We start from the raw sequence: 16577 nt of genomic DNA on the forward strand, positions 1-16577 counted from the left end.
GCTGGGGACTGAAAAAAAGGGAGTGCTGAGACAAATGTAGTGCAATTCAGACATGCGATTAAATATGAATAAACTTTGAATAAACACGCGGGAGCAGGGGGGCGTGGCTTCAGGCTGGAGCACGCACTTAACTCCTGCTCCTGGATGCTGTGTGTTACTGTGTGTTACTATGTGCTACTGTGTGCTAAAGTCCTGAATACTACTTGGAAGCGGGATGAAGCGTCAGCCAATCTTTGTCCTCACTTCCACTGAGGCCCGGCGTTGTGTTGAAGTCGGTTTCCATGTCGGATGATGTTTCTCTCCAGAGCCTTAGTGATGCGTCTGCTTAGTTAATTGCCTCCAATACATCTTCTATATTACATATTGAGTCTGTGGAAAACTTCAGCAGAGCACTGGAGCGTGAGGTAGGGTTGCCACCGGGTATTTCAAACTTAGATACACAACCATAACACAACCCTAATAGATCAGATTGAGTTATTTCCTTACCTTTCCTGCCTTTGAGAAGGGACTGAGACATTGAAATGCACTTTTTCACACAGACATATGCAAAAAAAAAAATGCCCCAAGACAGAAATGTATTGCAAATTATTTATAATTGCAAAATGTTGTGTACAAACTGTTTTGATAAATACAAGCATTTGACAAAGCCTCATCTAAAAAAAAAGAAAAAAGGTTGACCTTCCATCACAGCCACAAAACACAAATAGATTCAAACATACTTCATTAGACTAAAAAAAAACATTAACTCCCAGGCCATGATATCTATACATTTGCATATTTCAAATTATTGAACACAGTTAAATTTCTGTTTTAAAATAAAAAGGATAACTTAAAGAGCGTCACACTTAGCCTCAGTCTTTCCCCTGTACACACACACACACACACACACACACACACACACACACACACACACGTGTTTGCATCGCCGCGCAATTTACGCTCCCGCTCGAGGTGAAGTGTCTCGTAACGTTAAAGCAAATTTTTTTTTTTAAAAGAAAAAATAAGTGCCAAAAGTCGGGCCGTGTGCAGAGAGCGGCACGCCCGAGTTGTTCCTCAGATAACTTAAGTGTCCTTCCTATGAAACCCCAGACGAGAACTAAATGTCACATTCTAGTAGATCCTTTTTGAAAAATCATTCGTGAGCCGTTTTAAAAACCTACAGGTGAAAAACTGGAGCGTTCCTCGTGAAAGAAGGAAATCATTGTCGCTTTCTCTGCGTCGGAGCTTTGTGTTTCGAAGAGCTGCGAGTCGTATTGTGAGAAAAGGCCAAGGAGTACCGGCTCAATAAAAAATTATTGAATGCAATTTTCTGTTGCCAGCCACATACAGAGAGAAAGAGCTCTCTTTCATTCACACAGACTAAAAAAAAACACCTCTAATAATATCATCATAATTCATTCAGACTTCACTGGCGTTGTCTCAATGCCGTAACGTGACCCCACGTGTTCTTTCGGCTTTCTTAGTTTTATTTAAGTGTTTTGTTTTGTTTTTCTTCTCCACGGGAACAAAATCCGAGATTTTATCAAGGAGTCTCCACTGGAAGCGTTTAAGAAAGGCCGTAGCATCCTCACCTGGTATTAATAAGCGCTCTTGTTATCGAAAGCTCTGCCCTCGTTACGGGAAGATATTAAAAGAGCGGAATAAGTACACAACCCTGCATGTCTTGGGGGGTCAAAGAAATGCCCTGCTGCTCCACGTGGGACAGTATCAGGTGGCTTTTACACCTCGTTGTGATCAGAAACAACCAAATCAGGTCCGCTGGATCCAACAGAGGCCCCAAAAATGCAATGCGGTGTGCATGCACTTCAGGGCTGTCATCCAATATTCTAAATATAAGTATAAATATCCGATTGGGTGGGCTCAGAGAGACAGAGAGGCCGTGTCCGAACAGCGAGCGCCACGTTGTAGCTGTACGCTTCAGATTGGGCGTCCCGCATTTGTACTTTTTATAAACCAGAAAAACACACATTTTATATCGCGAGAGCTCCTGGTAACGACACATACGATATAGCAAACCGCCAAAATATCCCTCCGGCTGGTTGCAACTTCACCGATCAGCTGTTCCTCGTCAAAAGCATCAAGAATAAACAGAACCAAGGCGTCTGGCGCAAGTTCAGCTTCAAACTCACGCCCACTTCGGACACGGCGTCACGGGGAAAAACATGTTTTAACAGTTTGAACCCATGTGTTTCTCAAGAACCAATAACAGGAAGTTGTTTAGGAGCCTTAATGCATTTACACCTAGCGTTAGCGCGCCTTGTTCTTTCTCAAGATGCAGCTCGCCGGTGAGGATCACTCATTTTAAAATGTGAGAATCAACAGGCGAGGCCGTAGTGCAGTCGGTCTGTGTCGCCAGTGCCATGATAGATATATATATATATAATGTCAAAGTAATAATAAGGAACAATTATAATTTAGTTTTACAGTCTGCTCTTCTCTCTCACACACACTTACAGACACTCGCGAGGAAACAGACCCGGATGGACGCGACGCGAGACGCTGCTTCCTGCTAAGAGTCTTTGAGCATGTTGATGCGAGCGAAGATCTTGAGCGCCGGTCCCAGTTTAATGTTCATGGTGCTCATGAGGTGGTCCTCCTTCAGCAGCAGCAAGGCCTGTCCGTCGATCTCCTGCGAGCGAAACTCGTCCGCGATCTCCTGACAACCTGCACCAACAGCAGAGGAAGAGGTTACTTCTTGTGTTGCGGCTCCATTCGGAAGAAATACCAGAATAATAAAGAAATGTTGATTCTTTTCTTAGTTCTTAATTTTTTCCCCTCTTAAAATAATTAAAAATAACTGATGAGTGTATTTATTTTTTTATGTTTTTATTTGTATTTTATATGTCTTTATGTTTTTATTTTGTGTGTTTATATTTGTTATGATCTATTGTGTAATTCTTTTGGCTATTTGTTTGGTTTGGTTGTGTTAAATGCTTTTTATTGTTTTATGTTTGCCGGCATTTGGGTCGTGTTTATGCTTTGCAAATTTGTGAAAGCACTTTGTAAACTCTGTTTCTAAAAGTGCTATATAAATAAAGTTATTATTATTATTGATGAGAATATTCAATTCAATTTATTTTGTATAGTCCAAAATCACAAATTTGCCTCAGAGGGCTTCACACTCTACACACATCCATCTGTATATATAATATTCCTATTGTGGATTATTTATCTTCTTTACCGTTTTACTGTTTATTTATATGACTTATATTTGTATTTATTGTGTGTCTCTTGTGTGCACTGCTGCTGTAATCCTGCAGTTTCCCCACTGCGGGACTAATAAAGGATTATCTTGTTTTATCTTGTAGGACATCCTCTGTCCCGGGACCTCACATCGGATCAGAAAAAAAAAATATCATTATTATAAAAGCTTATCTAAAAAACCTTGACGACACCCAGACCTACTAAAAAAAACTGAACAGGCTGCGTTGACGTCTCTGACCTGGCAGCGAGCGGATGAAATCGTAAACCTCTTCCACGTTCCACTTGGTGGGGTCGTTGGGTAAGAAGCGCTGACAGGGCGACGGCGCGTCTCGGTCGCCGCCGCCGCCGCCGCACACGACGTCCTGGTCGGAGGCCCTGCTCGGGTGCCGGTGGACGGGGACCTGAGCCGGTGGCGGGGGCCCCGAGCTGGCCGCCGACAGGGGGGACGGCGGCTCCTCGTAGCTGGACATGTCCGAACACGGGCTGGACTCCTCCTCCTCCTCCTCTTCCTCCTCCTCCTCTTCCTGGCTGGGCTGCGACGGGTGCGGCGAGGACACGGAGCCGCCGTGGGCCGGCGGCGGCGAGGGGGGCCGCTTCTGAGGGAGTGAGATAGCGGAGCGAGACGTGAGGATGAATGGCGCGTCGGTGGAACGGCGCCGGGACAACGTCGAGTATCCAAAGATTAAAACGGGAGATATGTGAGATTTATACTGTACAATCGCTTCAAATGAGTCCAAAACACCTGCGGGGAGTCGATCCGGGATGTTTTGATCGATACCAGCGGCCATTACTTTGCCGAGTGCTGAACCCTCTGGATTGTAAAACTCACTTCTTGGTCCGAACATGACACCAAAGCGGCCCCGCCTTCGACCCTCGAGGCAAGATTTTTGGCAACAAAACCTTAAAAAGATTGCTCTCCAGCCCGTATCGTCACTCAGTGTCACTTAAACTACCGTCTGTGTTGTAAAACTGTTACTTTATAGCGTCATTACACGCTTCAGTGTCTTAAAAAGGAGGTGGAAGTCAGGATGGAGCGACACGCCGGATGAGCGGCTCAGGAAACAAAACAAATAAGCGAAATCCAGATGCTTTTTGTGTCCAGATGAGCTCATGCAGTCGGCAGAAAAATCTCCATTTACGCTCCGACTGGCGACCGATAAACGATGACGGAGATCACAAAGTACTTAACGGCCATTTAAAGACAGAAGGAGGCGATCGGGCAGCGACACAAACGACGCACAAGTTCATTACGAAGCACAGAGCGTGAAAAGTGCAGACCAGAAAATGTGCATAGGAAGCAGCATCTGATGGAAAGTATGAGGAAGCTTCACAATCAGTAAAGGTGTGTGTGTGTGTGTGTGTGTTTGTGTGTACCTGCTTCTTCGCCTCCACACTGGAGCGACCCGGAGATCTTCGGCGCCAGCGATTGGTCGGTTTACTCCTCTCCGGGCGGAAGAGGCCGATCCGCTTCGTGCAGCCGACGTTGTACCTGTCAGACGAAAAGCCACGATGAGAGTTTTCCTTTGTTGGCGCAACGAAGTCGTTTCAATGTGAAGAAACAGAAAGAAAAAAAAAGGTGACTTGCCTCTTCGCACACACCATGGAGCAGAATCGTTTGGAGCCTTTGAACGTGTAGGCGAAGTCGACCCAGCCGCAGTATTCACACGTCAGCTTGGGCTCTTGCTCTTTTTCTGGAGCGCGAGGTGGAAAAAAGACAGATTAGACATTTTCCCTTAAACCCAGCGTCTTGTCTCAGGTACCACTGAGATGTGAAATACGATGCATGGAGTCCGGTTTGAGTAACGGATTAAAGCGCTTAAAGGTTTATCAGGATTCTACAAAGGGTAATAACGACTTTTACAGTTATTGTTGCTTAACAAAAAGGAGAGTTTTCCTTTAAAAATGAGGGCTTGCGCGACATAAAATGAACCAAAAGGTGTTAGCGTTGAGAGTTAAAGAGCCAGAGAGGAGCTAATTTATTTAGCAGCTTGCTAAATAAAGACATGCAGAGGTTTAGTGATTTCCTGTAAGATGTAGAACGATATAACTATATTATCACAGGTCTCGTCAGGTCAGTATCAGACAACAACACCGGTTCCCTTGTATCAGTAACTGCGCGTGTATGTGTGTGTCATCATGTTGTTGTTTGCACCTTCATTAACCTTATAAACCAATAAACATAGTTTTCACAAGCCTCGGAAGAAGGGTATCGGTGCGTCACGGGTTTCATACACGAGCTGTCGTACTTCACCAGACGACAATATTGAATATACGTAAGTGTCTCACCCGACTGGTTCATGTCCTCGGCCTCTGAGTCGCTGTTGGCCGCGTTGCTGACGGGGGTTTTGTCGGGGTCCGAGGAGAGCTGACGGTCCAGCTTCTTCGGGCTGTCGATGAGAATGGGCAGACGCTCCACCTGGCGACGGGAACGACGCATTTAGACAATCTAGCGAGATGAAAGGGTGACGGCGAGCTCCTGAATGTCCTGTAATCCATCTGCTCCATACGTTATTGAATGCAGACACAAATAAAATAACTAAAGAATAGCCCGCATATGACAACGGGAGACATTGTTGGCAAAGTAATACATTTGCAGAAACAATTAGTGAAGCAGCAGAAAGTTAATCTGCAATGATTGTGATAATAAAGTCATTAAGTTGAGAACAAATAGGAAGGGGAGGGGGGTGAATGTTTTCAGCATCTCAAATGTGAATACACTCTGTTTTTCTGTTTAGTTTCATTTAAAATGAAATGTCGAAAAGGGTTTTGGACCGTTAGTCTGACAAAATGTGTAATTAAAGAATAAACACATTCATAGAATACTACCCTGTTGGTCTTTAACCACAGTTAGAAGTAGCATATCAAGATCTCTGTGATGTAGACACTGCCCTCTATCAATCTGTTCAACAGTATGAATTGTTTGTGCTCGTTCATATATTTTTTACAGTACATTTAAATACTGTACACTTTGCAGTTACAACAGATGTCCAATAGGGGGCAGTGAGCCCTCAGGCGAGAAACAACAGCGAGCTCATGTTGCACTTTGTGTGTGATTATAATAAAAGATTGGACTACAAACACACACGTCACGCATAACAACAGATAAACAACAGAATTACATCCATTTTAAGAAAGATGACAGATTAAAGAAGGGATTTATTCTTTTTTTTCTGTTTTTATAAAGCCTTGCAGAGAGTCTGGAACACCTCCGTCCATCTGTGCTCATCCAACCTTTCTAAAAACATTAAGCGGTGAGCCGTCGGTCGTAACGGAGGGATATGTGTTCCCTGCAGGGCGCGCACACTGGAGAACACACACACACACACACACACACACACAGACACACAAACTCACACACACGGGGAACGGCTCGGCTCCCTCCTGGATGACGAAGCCCTCGATGACGTGCGTGAGCACCTGGGGCTTGACGATGGCCTGCGGCGGTTTGCTCTCTCCGTTCTGCGGCGCGCTGCCGGTCACGGTGGCGGGCGCCTCGCTCTCGTTGCCCGAGGTCATCGCCGCCGGAGGGAGGAGGAGGAGGGTCCCGGGCGCGGCGGTCGGCCTCTTGGTTGAGCCCCCGGCCGCTGTGAAGTGGAACACAACGCCGTTGTCGGTCGGTCAGTGTGCGAGGAGAAAACACACGGCTGGTTGATCCATAAGTCTTTTTTTTTAAAGCAATGTATTGATGCTTTTTCATGCAAAGTGACCATTTGTTGGGGGGTTTGGTGTGTTGGTCGCACTATACAAGCTGAAAATGTCAACATTTCAAAGGCGATTGATCTGGGAAATAATCAGCAGCTTTATGAGTAACTGTCAGATTCAATCTTTAAATGAATAAAATAAATTAAAAAAAATTGTGAATCCAGGTCCTCAAATGTTTCTGCTCGTCATGTGTGACGGTAAACCGAACAGTTTTGGACATGAATGGGGCAAAAACGACACATTCAAAGACATCGCCTTGGGCTTGAAGGATCTGTCATTAAAAATTTATTTTCTGACATTTTTATAGGTAAAAAACAACAAACAAATTTCTTAACAATGAAATGAATCAATCCTCGCAGAACTGAAAGAGGGTAAATCTACTTAATTTTAAGCAGATTTACATCAAACAACTGGATGTATTTAAACTTCTGAAGAATAACACAGACAGACACAACTTGAAAACATTAGTTTAGCTATTTTCACTAAGCTCTGCAGCAGACCCCAGCGGTATTGTTTCAAAATAAAAGCACCCGAAAAATACGACGACACTTACAAATAAAAGCTTTCAAAAAAATAACCACTCTATTAAAGAACCTGTTCAGGGTCAGTTACAAGCTCTGCAGCACCCGTCTTATTATAAATCACATTTAAGCCTTTAGAAAGTCACGTTATTCAAACAACACACACACGCCCTCATCACGTGAGGATGCAGTCAGGTCAACCTGCTGCGGGTCTCGATGACCTCACTGGTCTAATAAAAGCTGCACATTAAACATCGACCGATCGACAGCAAGCAGCGGATCCACGACGCGTCACGGATCGCCTTCAAAAAGCACAACGACGAAGCGAAAGTAAAATCTCTTACCGACTTCCGCTGTGTTCACAGAGAGAACGTGCGCGGTGTGTTGTTGTTGTTGTTGTGATGACTCGCGACACACGCACACTTAAGCACACACATTCACACGCAGACCTGCAGCAGCTGCTGTTTGAAGTCGCGTCTTAAAGCTGCAGCGCACCGAGAGAGGAGCGTTCAGACCCGGGTCCGCCCCCCGGTTCCTCCCGGTTCCTCCCGGTTCCTTCCGGTTCCTCCCGGTTCCTCCCGGTTCCTCCCACGCCGCTAACACGCAGCCTGAGAGGACAACAGGGTCTCCAGGTTTTAACTCCCAGCGAGTCACTCCACCAGCACAACCAATGCAACTGGAAAGCATTACAGCCCCGATCTCTGCCAGCAGAGGCGGAGAGAGACGTTTCAGGGCCCAAGTCTGAGGAAAGAAGCCCATTTCTGCCCCCCCCCCCCCCAAAAAAGTCACAATTATGACCCAAAAAAAACAAGATGTCATAATTATGACATTTTTTATGTGTGTCATGATGTTTTTATGACCATAATTAGGACCAAAAAAAGATTCATAATTTTTTGTTTTTCTATTTATGACTTTTTTGTCATGACATTTTTTTGGGATCATAATTGTTACTTTTTTTGTCTTTGTGATGGAAATACACTACATTTATTTGACGAGTTCAGTTACTTTTCGCAGATTCAGATTAATATTACATAACATAAATGAACAATGATGTAATTTTATAGATCATCAGCTGGGTGTCTCACACATTTACAGTTGTATCTTAGTGTATTAAGTAGTTGGAATTAGTTCCACCTTTACTCGTTTACAAATGTTTGCATCAATAATTCAATAACATGTAATACTTATATATTTGTTTATATTTGCATATAAGCCCAAAGAAGCAACAGTGAGGTGCTTAATGCAACGTTATTAGGTTACAGCAGAAATATCCCCTTTCATTTAAATACACAAGGGGGCCTGTGTTTCTACTCGCAGTGCTAATGTTTGTCTGAGCACGAGCTAAAACCTCCAAATACCCAGGAAAAGAAAATACCACGGACATGACGTCACAGCCCTCACTGCACCGGTGGGCCGCGGCATCGTCTGCGGCGCGTCCATCGAAATCCTCGAAATGTTCACGTTTTCAAACTTGAAAGAGAAGCGACGGCGCTTCTGAATATCTTTTCAACGCGGAGGTGTGAAAACTCAGTGAAGATAGTCTTTGAAGCTGGAAACCCCGAATACTCAATAAGCCAAAAACAGCTTTGGTTCAATTTTCCGAAAGTAAAAATACATTTAAAAAAAAAACCTTTGGGCCCGTCGCCATCTGCTCCTGCAGCCAGAGGATCACAGGAATAGTTTCCTTCTCTGGTGGTTAGTGAGCATCACACCCAACCCGCCGGCCATAGAAAAAAAAACAAAAAAACAGCAATTTGTGGTCCACACAATGTTTCATTTGACAAGAAACGCACCATTAGCCCAACTTCCAACCATTTAGGAGAATTATCGCTATAGAAACTGATCCACATCAACACTGAGAACATAAACACCCGAATACTGCGGCGCTCAGCAAGAAGCGTGGAGAAGATCATTACTGACCGCGAATCACTCATTACAACCGACTCAATCGCTTTCATCCAGATCTCCTGGCTGACCAAAATGTGCACACTAAGTAGAAAATACTGACGAATATTATTTCTGGGATTTTCCTCGTTCCATAATAGCTTTTTGACTGGATTATACTTTTAAAAAAAAAAAATCCAAAAATCACTTAAGTCAATCAACATTTCAAAAACCGCTGGTCTGAACGCATCACATATTGTCTAATCGACAAAAAGGAGTGTAACTGAAAAAGTTATTGACCTCAACACACACACACACACACACACACACACACACACACACGAACCAAACAGCATGGACACCTTTAATCTGACGCAGACAGAGTAGCAGTGCAATAAATCACTTTTTTGTATCAATCACACTGTTTCATGTTCTGTCCACGCCTGGTCAGAGCATGAGGTTGCATTACAACACCCCCTCTCCCATGTATGTAAATGTGTGTGAACACAACACGCCTGCTGCATTGTGGGCCTCGGCCTCGACCCTGTAGCTACACACACAACCGCAGGGAACAAGTGTGCGACAAATTGTCTCCAAATATAATTCACAGGCGACAAAAAATGACGAAAACAAAGAAGTTCCAGAAATCAGAGTGCTTGCATTACCGTTCATGTTCAGGTTTTTTGGTTGTTGTGGGTTTGAAATGTTCAGTGTGCAACAGAGCAGCAAGTGCATTGTGGGTATCAGGTAAGCTTTTTGGCCGCAACTTAGGGAGGGAAAAAAAAACAAACCCACAGAGAAAACCACAAACAGAGCAATAAGAGACGGAGAGCGCTGAAACTCGATGTGCTGCAGACACAACACGCTCTGAATTACAAGCAAACACCAGCATTGATTTTCTTCACCTCCACCGACGGCTTCTAATAGTTTGGGCAACTCGACGAGCGCGGCACAGAAACCAAAGTACATGTTCTTGTTTGTTTAAGCTTCTCATTTAAAGGTTTGCCGACACAAAAAAATGTTCGAGACACTCTTTAATTTAGAAGCGAAAGGAAATCATGCCGAGTCGTTTTACCTTGTGGCTGAACAGCTGGTGCGGCTGGAGTGACCTTGGGTTGCTCGACGGGCTTGGCGGGTTGCGATGGCGAAGGTGCGGGTTGTTGCTGTTGTTGCTGCTGCTGCTGCTGCTGTCGTTGCTGTAGCTGCTGTTGCTGTAGCTGCTGTTGCTGTAGCTGCTGTTGCTGTTGTTGCTGTTGCTGCTGTTGCTGCTGCTGCTGCTGTTGCTGCTGCTGCTGCTGTTGTTGCGTGGCCGGGGCTGGACACGTCTCCCTGACCACCAGCGAGGTCGGCTTATCTTTACTGTCCTGGACCAGCCCCCGGGAGGCCTACGACACGAGCAGAGGACGAGGGGAGAACATTAGAGATCCGAGACGGTTGTTGCTTCTAATGTCGGTGACTCAAACATTACAAGACCATTAGGCTCGGAAAATATCACACCAGTGGGAAAATATTACACCATGGAACCCCAAACTCAGAAGATTCCTCTGTTTTCTTTTTTCTTCTTCTTCTTCTTTTCTTTCAACATGTATGTCTTGGAGAAGAGTTTGAGTCGGTGGGTGTTGTTGGAGCCGAACAAGAAGAATGTGAGCAGTTCAGACGTTAAGTAGGACAGAAAGTCAAGACCCATTAGAGACTAATGGTGGACAAAATGACTCACATTAAATATGCAATACTGGTGGAATGACAACAAGAGATGTATACCTATTACCTAAAAATCAGCCGAGCATTTCCCAATACATTCCTTTTTAACTGCACTATGAGTGTACAGCTCAGCTCGCAGCACTTTGTGGCTGAGGAAAAGTCAGGGGATCACCCAAGTGATAACAATGTCTCCCGGGGAGGGAGGGGCCTCGATGTGTGAGGCAAATTTCATAATTGTTCATCAAACAGTCGTTGACACGTTTTACTCTGCAAAGTACCACAAAGGTCAATGCAGGAAGGAGAAAAAAAGTCAGGGGATTACCAAAGTAAACCCATCCGATAGTCAAAGTGGACCAACCGACGCACGACAAAGCGAGAAACAAATCATTTAGATCGTTATGAGGAGCACTTTCTGTTCAGACTAGAAGAACGATCTGTACTTCAGAAACTTTGCGTTAACTTACTTTCATGCCGTGTCTGCACAAACTAAACTCCAAGACATTAACTACACACTCACTGCAAAAACAGTCCTTCTAGAAAGAAGTAAAACATTCTTATATTCAATCAAATCATCCTATATCAAGCCAATGGGGTAAGTTGTTTTTGCTTGACAAGATTTCTTAAAATAAGCCCGAAATTCTTTGCTCTGAAAGCCTAAAATGAGACTTTAAACCAGACAGAAAATCTTAATTTAACCCAAATTCTTCTCCATCACTTTGCATTTAGCTGAGGCTTTTATCCAAAGCGACATTTTTGCTCTTTACGCCGCAGACACAGCAACTGGGAAAGAATTAGGGGTTAAGTGTCTTGCTCCCCTAAAAAGACGCCGATGCTGCAGGATACTGCGTGTTCTTTTGTGATTCAGGATGCGATTGGGTCACATCCTGACCCTCGACTGTGCGCGGCTGAACTCACCGTCGGCTGGATTTGCAGGTTGATGGCAGTGAGCTGGACGGGCTGAGCTTTGGCGTGGTTGAGGCAGGAGTGGAGGGCGTGGGGGCTGATGGTGGAGTGGAAGATGGTGGCATGCTGGCTGGTCATGGAGGGCTGGTGCGGGGACGGTTTGGGCAGAACGGGGACCGGGTGCTGTGACGGTTGAATGGAGGCGGTCTGCAGCAGCTGGCCCGCGGCCCTGAGGGACGCCGGACTCTGGTGGACCACAAACTGCTGCTGCTGCTGCTGCTGCTGCTGCTTGTGCTGCTGCTGCACCAGGGAATGGGGCTGGATCTGTGTGTATGCTGGAGTACAGGTGATACAGATGACTATTAATAACCACACCGTGCTTTCTCTGCACAGTCATGTCAAAGAGAGAAAACACTGAACGCAGAATCTGTGTTTTGTTATTTAATTTGAACTTTTTTTGTGAGAGGATTGACATAAAATAGCTTATAACGCTTTTATTCTGATACTTAGTAGTTACTTTGGTTAACAGATTGGATTCAGATTTGAATGTACTGCACAAATTTCCCCTTGAGGATGAATACAGTATCTTTCCATCCATCCATCCATCCATCCATCCATCCATCCATATGGCATGTGATCATCTGTAATCATTTTTCCTGTCCACTCTGGCCATATTCAGTATAAACATATATTTATATAAATATAAATAAATAAGATATTTGAAATATTATAATAAAGATACAAGATAATTTTGGCTACTAACTTAACTTACTACTATACTATCATTTTGTGTTGAATAGTGCTGCTACTAAGACAAGACTTTGATTAGACATTTAAACAATTTTGATAATGAATTGGTGATTTTGGTTTATACCATTATTAATGGTATATCTTTGACTTTTTGACTGTTGCTCGGTGAGTAATTGGACAACGTCACGTTTGAATTTCGTCCCCTTTTTTAGTTTTATAGATCCAGCAATAATTTAAACAAATATTTTCATATTAATAGTTACTCATGGTTACTTGCAGTCGTACTCTGCAACAAAGATTACACGCCACACACGTCATGTCACGTTCTCATCAAACACAATCGTCCTCTATAAAAAGGTAACTCAGAAATATCTCATGTTTGCGGCAAAACACATTTCATGCGCGCTCACTAGCGTCCACTCCACACACTCGGTGCATTAAAAATAAATGGAGACGTCTGAACAAAAGAGCTTGTTTGGTCGCTTTCCCCCTTTCCCCGGCGCGCCGCGTGTTGACAGGATGTAATATTAAGAGCTCGCAAAAAGGTGCGCCGAGAGGCCCCCCCGGCCATTATTCACAAATTGTTTCAAAATTGGGCTGTCACCACCCGTCAGTGCCGCTGTGGGTAAAAAGACATCCGGAGCTCATAACCTGCCCCCGAAGCACCGAGACACAGGGCATCAATCTTGTATTGTGTGTGCACGTGTGTGTGTGTGTGTGTGTGTGGGAGGCGGGGGGGGGGGCTGTCTGAGTGGAAGAGTGCCTCAGTCGAAGTAGCCTGAGGCTAGTCTAATAGAAGAAAAACCCTCCGGAGAGAAACCTGCAGAGCCAACTGTTCGTGGCTCTCTTGGTGAAGTTAATGCTGAGTCAGCGGGTCGGGGCCCCTCTGCCGCCTCCTTCATCTTTAAACACAAATCTACCAGGAAACACTGAGCACCAACAGGCTCATTCTTACCGCTGGAGCCCCAAACAAGCCAAGACTCAGCAGCACAGCTTCTGCTGTGTGAGTCATGTGACCGTGGAGGTGCGTTTTGGTGACGCTGATAAAGCCCCGAATAAACCCAAGCGTGGAAGTACATCCCCTCCCACCTTCTGCACCGCCCCCTGTTCTTGTCTTGATGTTTCGTGTGGGCCGGAGTCCATCTGGTTTCAAAAGTTTCCCTGTGAGGCATCAACCGCAGTCTGAGGAACACACAGAGGTGTCTCTCCAGCGTGTGGGAAGTCCATTTTAAGGCCGCAGGATCGGCTGAGAAGTTGTTGTTTTTTTCCTTCCCCCCGTCTTCTCAGTCAGCCATGGCGAACGGGCATATTTACAATATTCAAGAGCAAGATAAATACGCGCATTGGGCCGGGGAGACATCCCGCAGCGTGATAATCAAAGACGTTAGCCTGCGGGACGGCTCGGGATTAAACGTTTCAGGGCGATAAGAACAGGCTTTCACAACTTGCGATTTAATTTGCATATCAGTATATATTTTTGTAAACTGTCGTTTCTGTCGTGAATAATTCAACGTAGACTGTAAATATTACGAGGCGCTCCGTTAGGAGCCTGGCTCCGGGGCTTATTTTAGACTTTAGTTTCAATACATTTACATCAAGATATAATAAACTCAGGGTAAGAGCTCGAGGAAAATACGTCACGGACGGCAGCTTTTTCAGTTTTCTCACCGGCCTTCTCGAGGTCTGGAAACCAATTAGTAGGACAATGACAACCATGAGAAAGTGGCACAACTCGAGGACAGTAGGGCCGTGAGAAAGAACTCATAACCGTCCTGGATGTGCGCTCACAATCTCTCACAGAAAACTCGGCTTTTTCCAAACAAGACCCAACGTGCCCCGACCGCACTGCAGCCAAACCTTCGCTCTGCAATTCATAAACGGAAGTAAAAAAAAAAAAAGCACCCACGGGATCCGTTTTACACGGTCATTACCGGTGTTGATGTGGTTGTAAATGTGGTCGTAAAAATAAAAAAAAAGTTGAATAAAAAGGATTCAAAAACTGCCGCGTGAGAGTCAAAACATGGCAAGAATAGTTTTTTTCGTAATTGAATCGAAATGTGACTGAATCATAAAAAGCAGCAAGACATTTTTCACACACGCACGCACACACACACACACAAACACACACCGGATGCAACCGGCCCGCCTCTGTGAATCCTGATAACTTTCTCAAGCCCCTAACGAGGAACAGAGAGAAGACTTTGGAAGGAGGCGAAGACGGGGGAATTCATTAACATGCTATTTCCCCCACAAGGTCTTGGGATTTAGGACCGGGAATGACTCAGCCGCCGCTTCCCCACCCCCACCACCACCACCACACGCATACAATATTCAGTACGTGGCAGTGGCCTCACGCCCCCGAAGTAATGAATGCTCGTGGATCTTGCACTTCCAACTGCGCGTTGTTGCGCAACGTCCCGCGGTCGAGGACGGTCCTCGCTCCGGATGGGTTTGGAGCACTCGGCCCTGGAAAATCCCAGAGTTCCCACATTCTCGCTGGCTGCTCTCTGGCGACTTAAAAACAACAGCAGGCCTTTCATCCCGTTATTGCAATTTGGAATTGTTTTTTTATTTTGTTTTTTTTTTATATCTAGGAGGGCGTTAAAAGAATACTGGCTGAATGAATCCAGCTGGTTTCATTGAAAAAGGCTAAAAATAATCTCATGTTCAAGTGAAAGCACGATGGCAGGCCCTCGGGGAGAAAACCAAACCTCTCACACACACACACAACAGTATTTAGCAGTTGCACACGCTTCAGTCACGCTATAGTTTCACATCAACAAGAAGAAGGGAAAGTGAAATGCTGAATGTTCTTTTTCATTTTCAGTGGACATTGTGTATAAAGTAGAAGTGTGGGTTTAAATGAGTTTTTTAAATAATTTTCACATGAAATTGGCGCGATATCGCAGCTAGATACACACACAGAGACAGACTGTGTGTGTAGATCTGGTCTTTTAATCTCTTTCGGGGGTTTCCTACTGTGAGTTTTTACGGCGAGGTGTTCTTTAGCGCCAAGCGGAGGTGATGAAGAGCGCTTACTGCAGCGAGCCAGACGCAACCTTTTGTCTCCCATCCAGTTCCTACTCAAGCCTCCTCATGACTGTGTTGTTCACACAGCAACGGAGACATTGCTCTAAAGATGATCCGCCATCTTTTTTTGGAAGGCGAGATGAAAACCGATGACTAAAAATAGCACACACACACAAAATAATCTTGTCTTTCATGTCAACCAGGCTGGTTCCTGTTGAGTCGTGTTCACCGCTTACGAAGTAGAGACGCGTTTGTTAAACGATACAATGTGAATAATCGCATTTTGGCTTTTAATAAGGTTGCAGACTTAAAAGAAATGCGTTCAACCTCTTTGTCGGCGTCTCATCTGTCGAACGTGTTTCCCAGGATTTTCTTGCCTTCAAGTCTTATGATTGTGAGCAAAATGCTAAAAGAGATTGAGGTTACATCGCGAATAACTCAGAAAGTGAGATTTTTTTAAAGGATCTTCTCATTATCTACACTTAAAAGCCATTTATTTACATTTTAACTGTGATATCGTTTTACTATTGTCATCTTTCTTGGATAGAGATAGATAGATAATTACTTTATTGATCCCCAAAGGGAAATTCAGGAGTGTTATTGCTGCCTCTATTGTTAGTCATTACCATGTAAAGTGCCTTTGAGTGCCTTTTAAAGCGCTATACAAATACAATGTATTCTCATGGAGACTACAGTATTAACGCTAGTAATGTGGGTTTAGTCAACAATTAACAAAACATAGGAGTTAGATGAGCACAACCCATTTAGGGAGAATGATTTAACATTCATGTAGCACAAACTAAAGGCTCTTATTGACTACGACTTTTGAATGAAATTACACATCATTTCCTAAAATTGAACAACACAAAGCCCAATTATATT

The 16577-nt window shown here is 44.5% G+C and overlaps 1 protein-coding gene across 1 annotated transcript in view; it reads right to left on the minus strand.

Annotated features, from left to right (window-relative positions):
• Positions 1-618: 618 nt before the first annotated feature.
• The window catches only part of phc2b (polyhomeotic homolog 2b (Drosophila)), a 34604-nt gene continuing 18645 nt past the window's right edge, over positions 619-16577 (minus strand). Inside the window, exons 8-15 of the mRNA XM_068594579.1 lie at positions 11928-12250; positions 10387-10696; positions 6559-6788; positions 5491-5620; positions 4790-4895; positions 4579-4693; positions 3443-3800; positions 619-2664 (exon numbers count right to left, since the gene is read on the minus strand). Coding sequence (XP_068450680.1) covers positions 2510-2664; positions 3443-3800; positions 4579-4693; positions 4790-4895; positions 5491-5620; positions 6559-6788; positions 10387-10696; positions 11928-12250 — 1727 coding nt within the window. The 3' untranslated portion in view covers positions 619-2509. The remainder of the gene's footprint in view (positions 2665-3442; positions 3801-4578; positions 4694-4789; positions 4896-5490; positions 5621-6558; positions 6789-10386; positions 10697-11927; positions 12251-16577) is intronic.

The sequence above is a fragment of the Clinocottus analis genome, unplaced genomic scaffold, assembly GCF_023055335.1.
Source record: "Clinocottus analis isolate CAN_PGR_092001 unplaced genomic scaffold, fCliAna1.0.p SCAF_3, whole genome shotgun sequence".
In the NCBI taxonomy this organism is placed as follows: Eukaryota; Metazoa; Chordata; class Actinopteri; order Perciformes; family Cottidae; genus Clinocottus; species Clinocottus analis.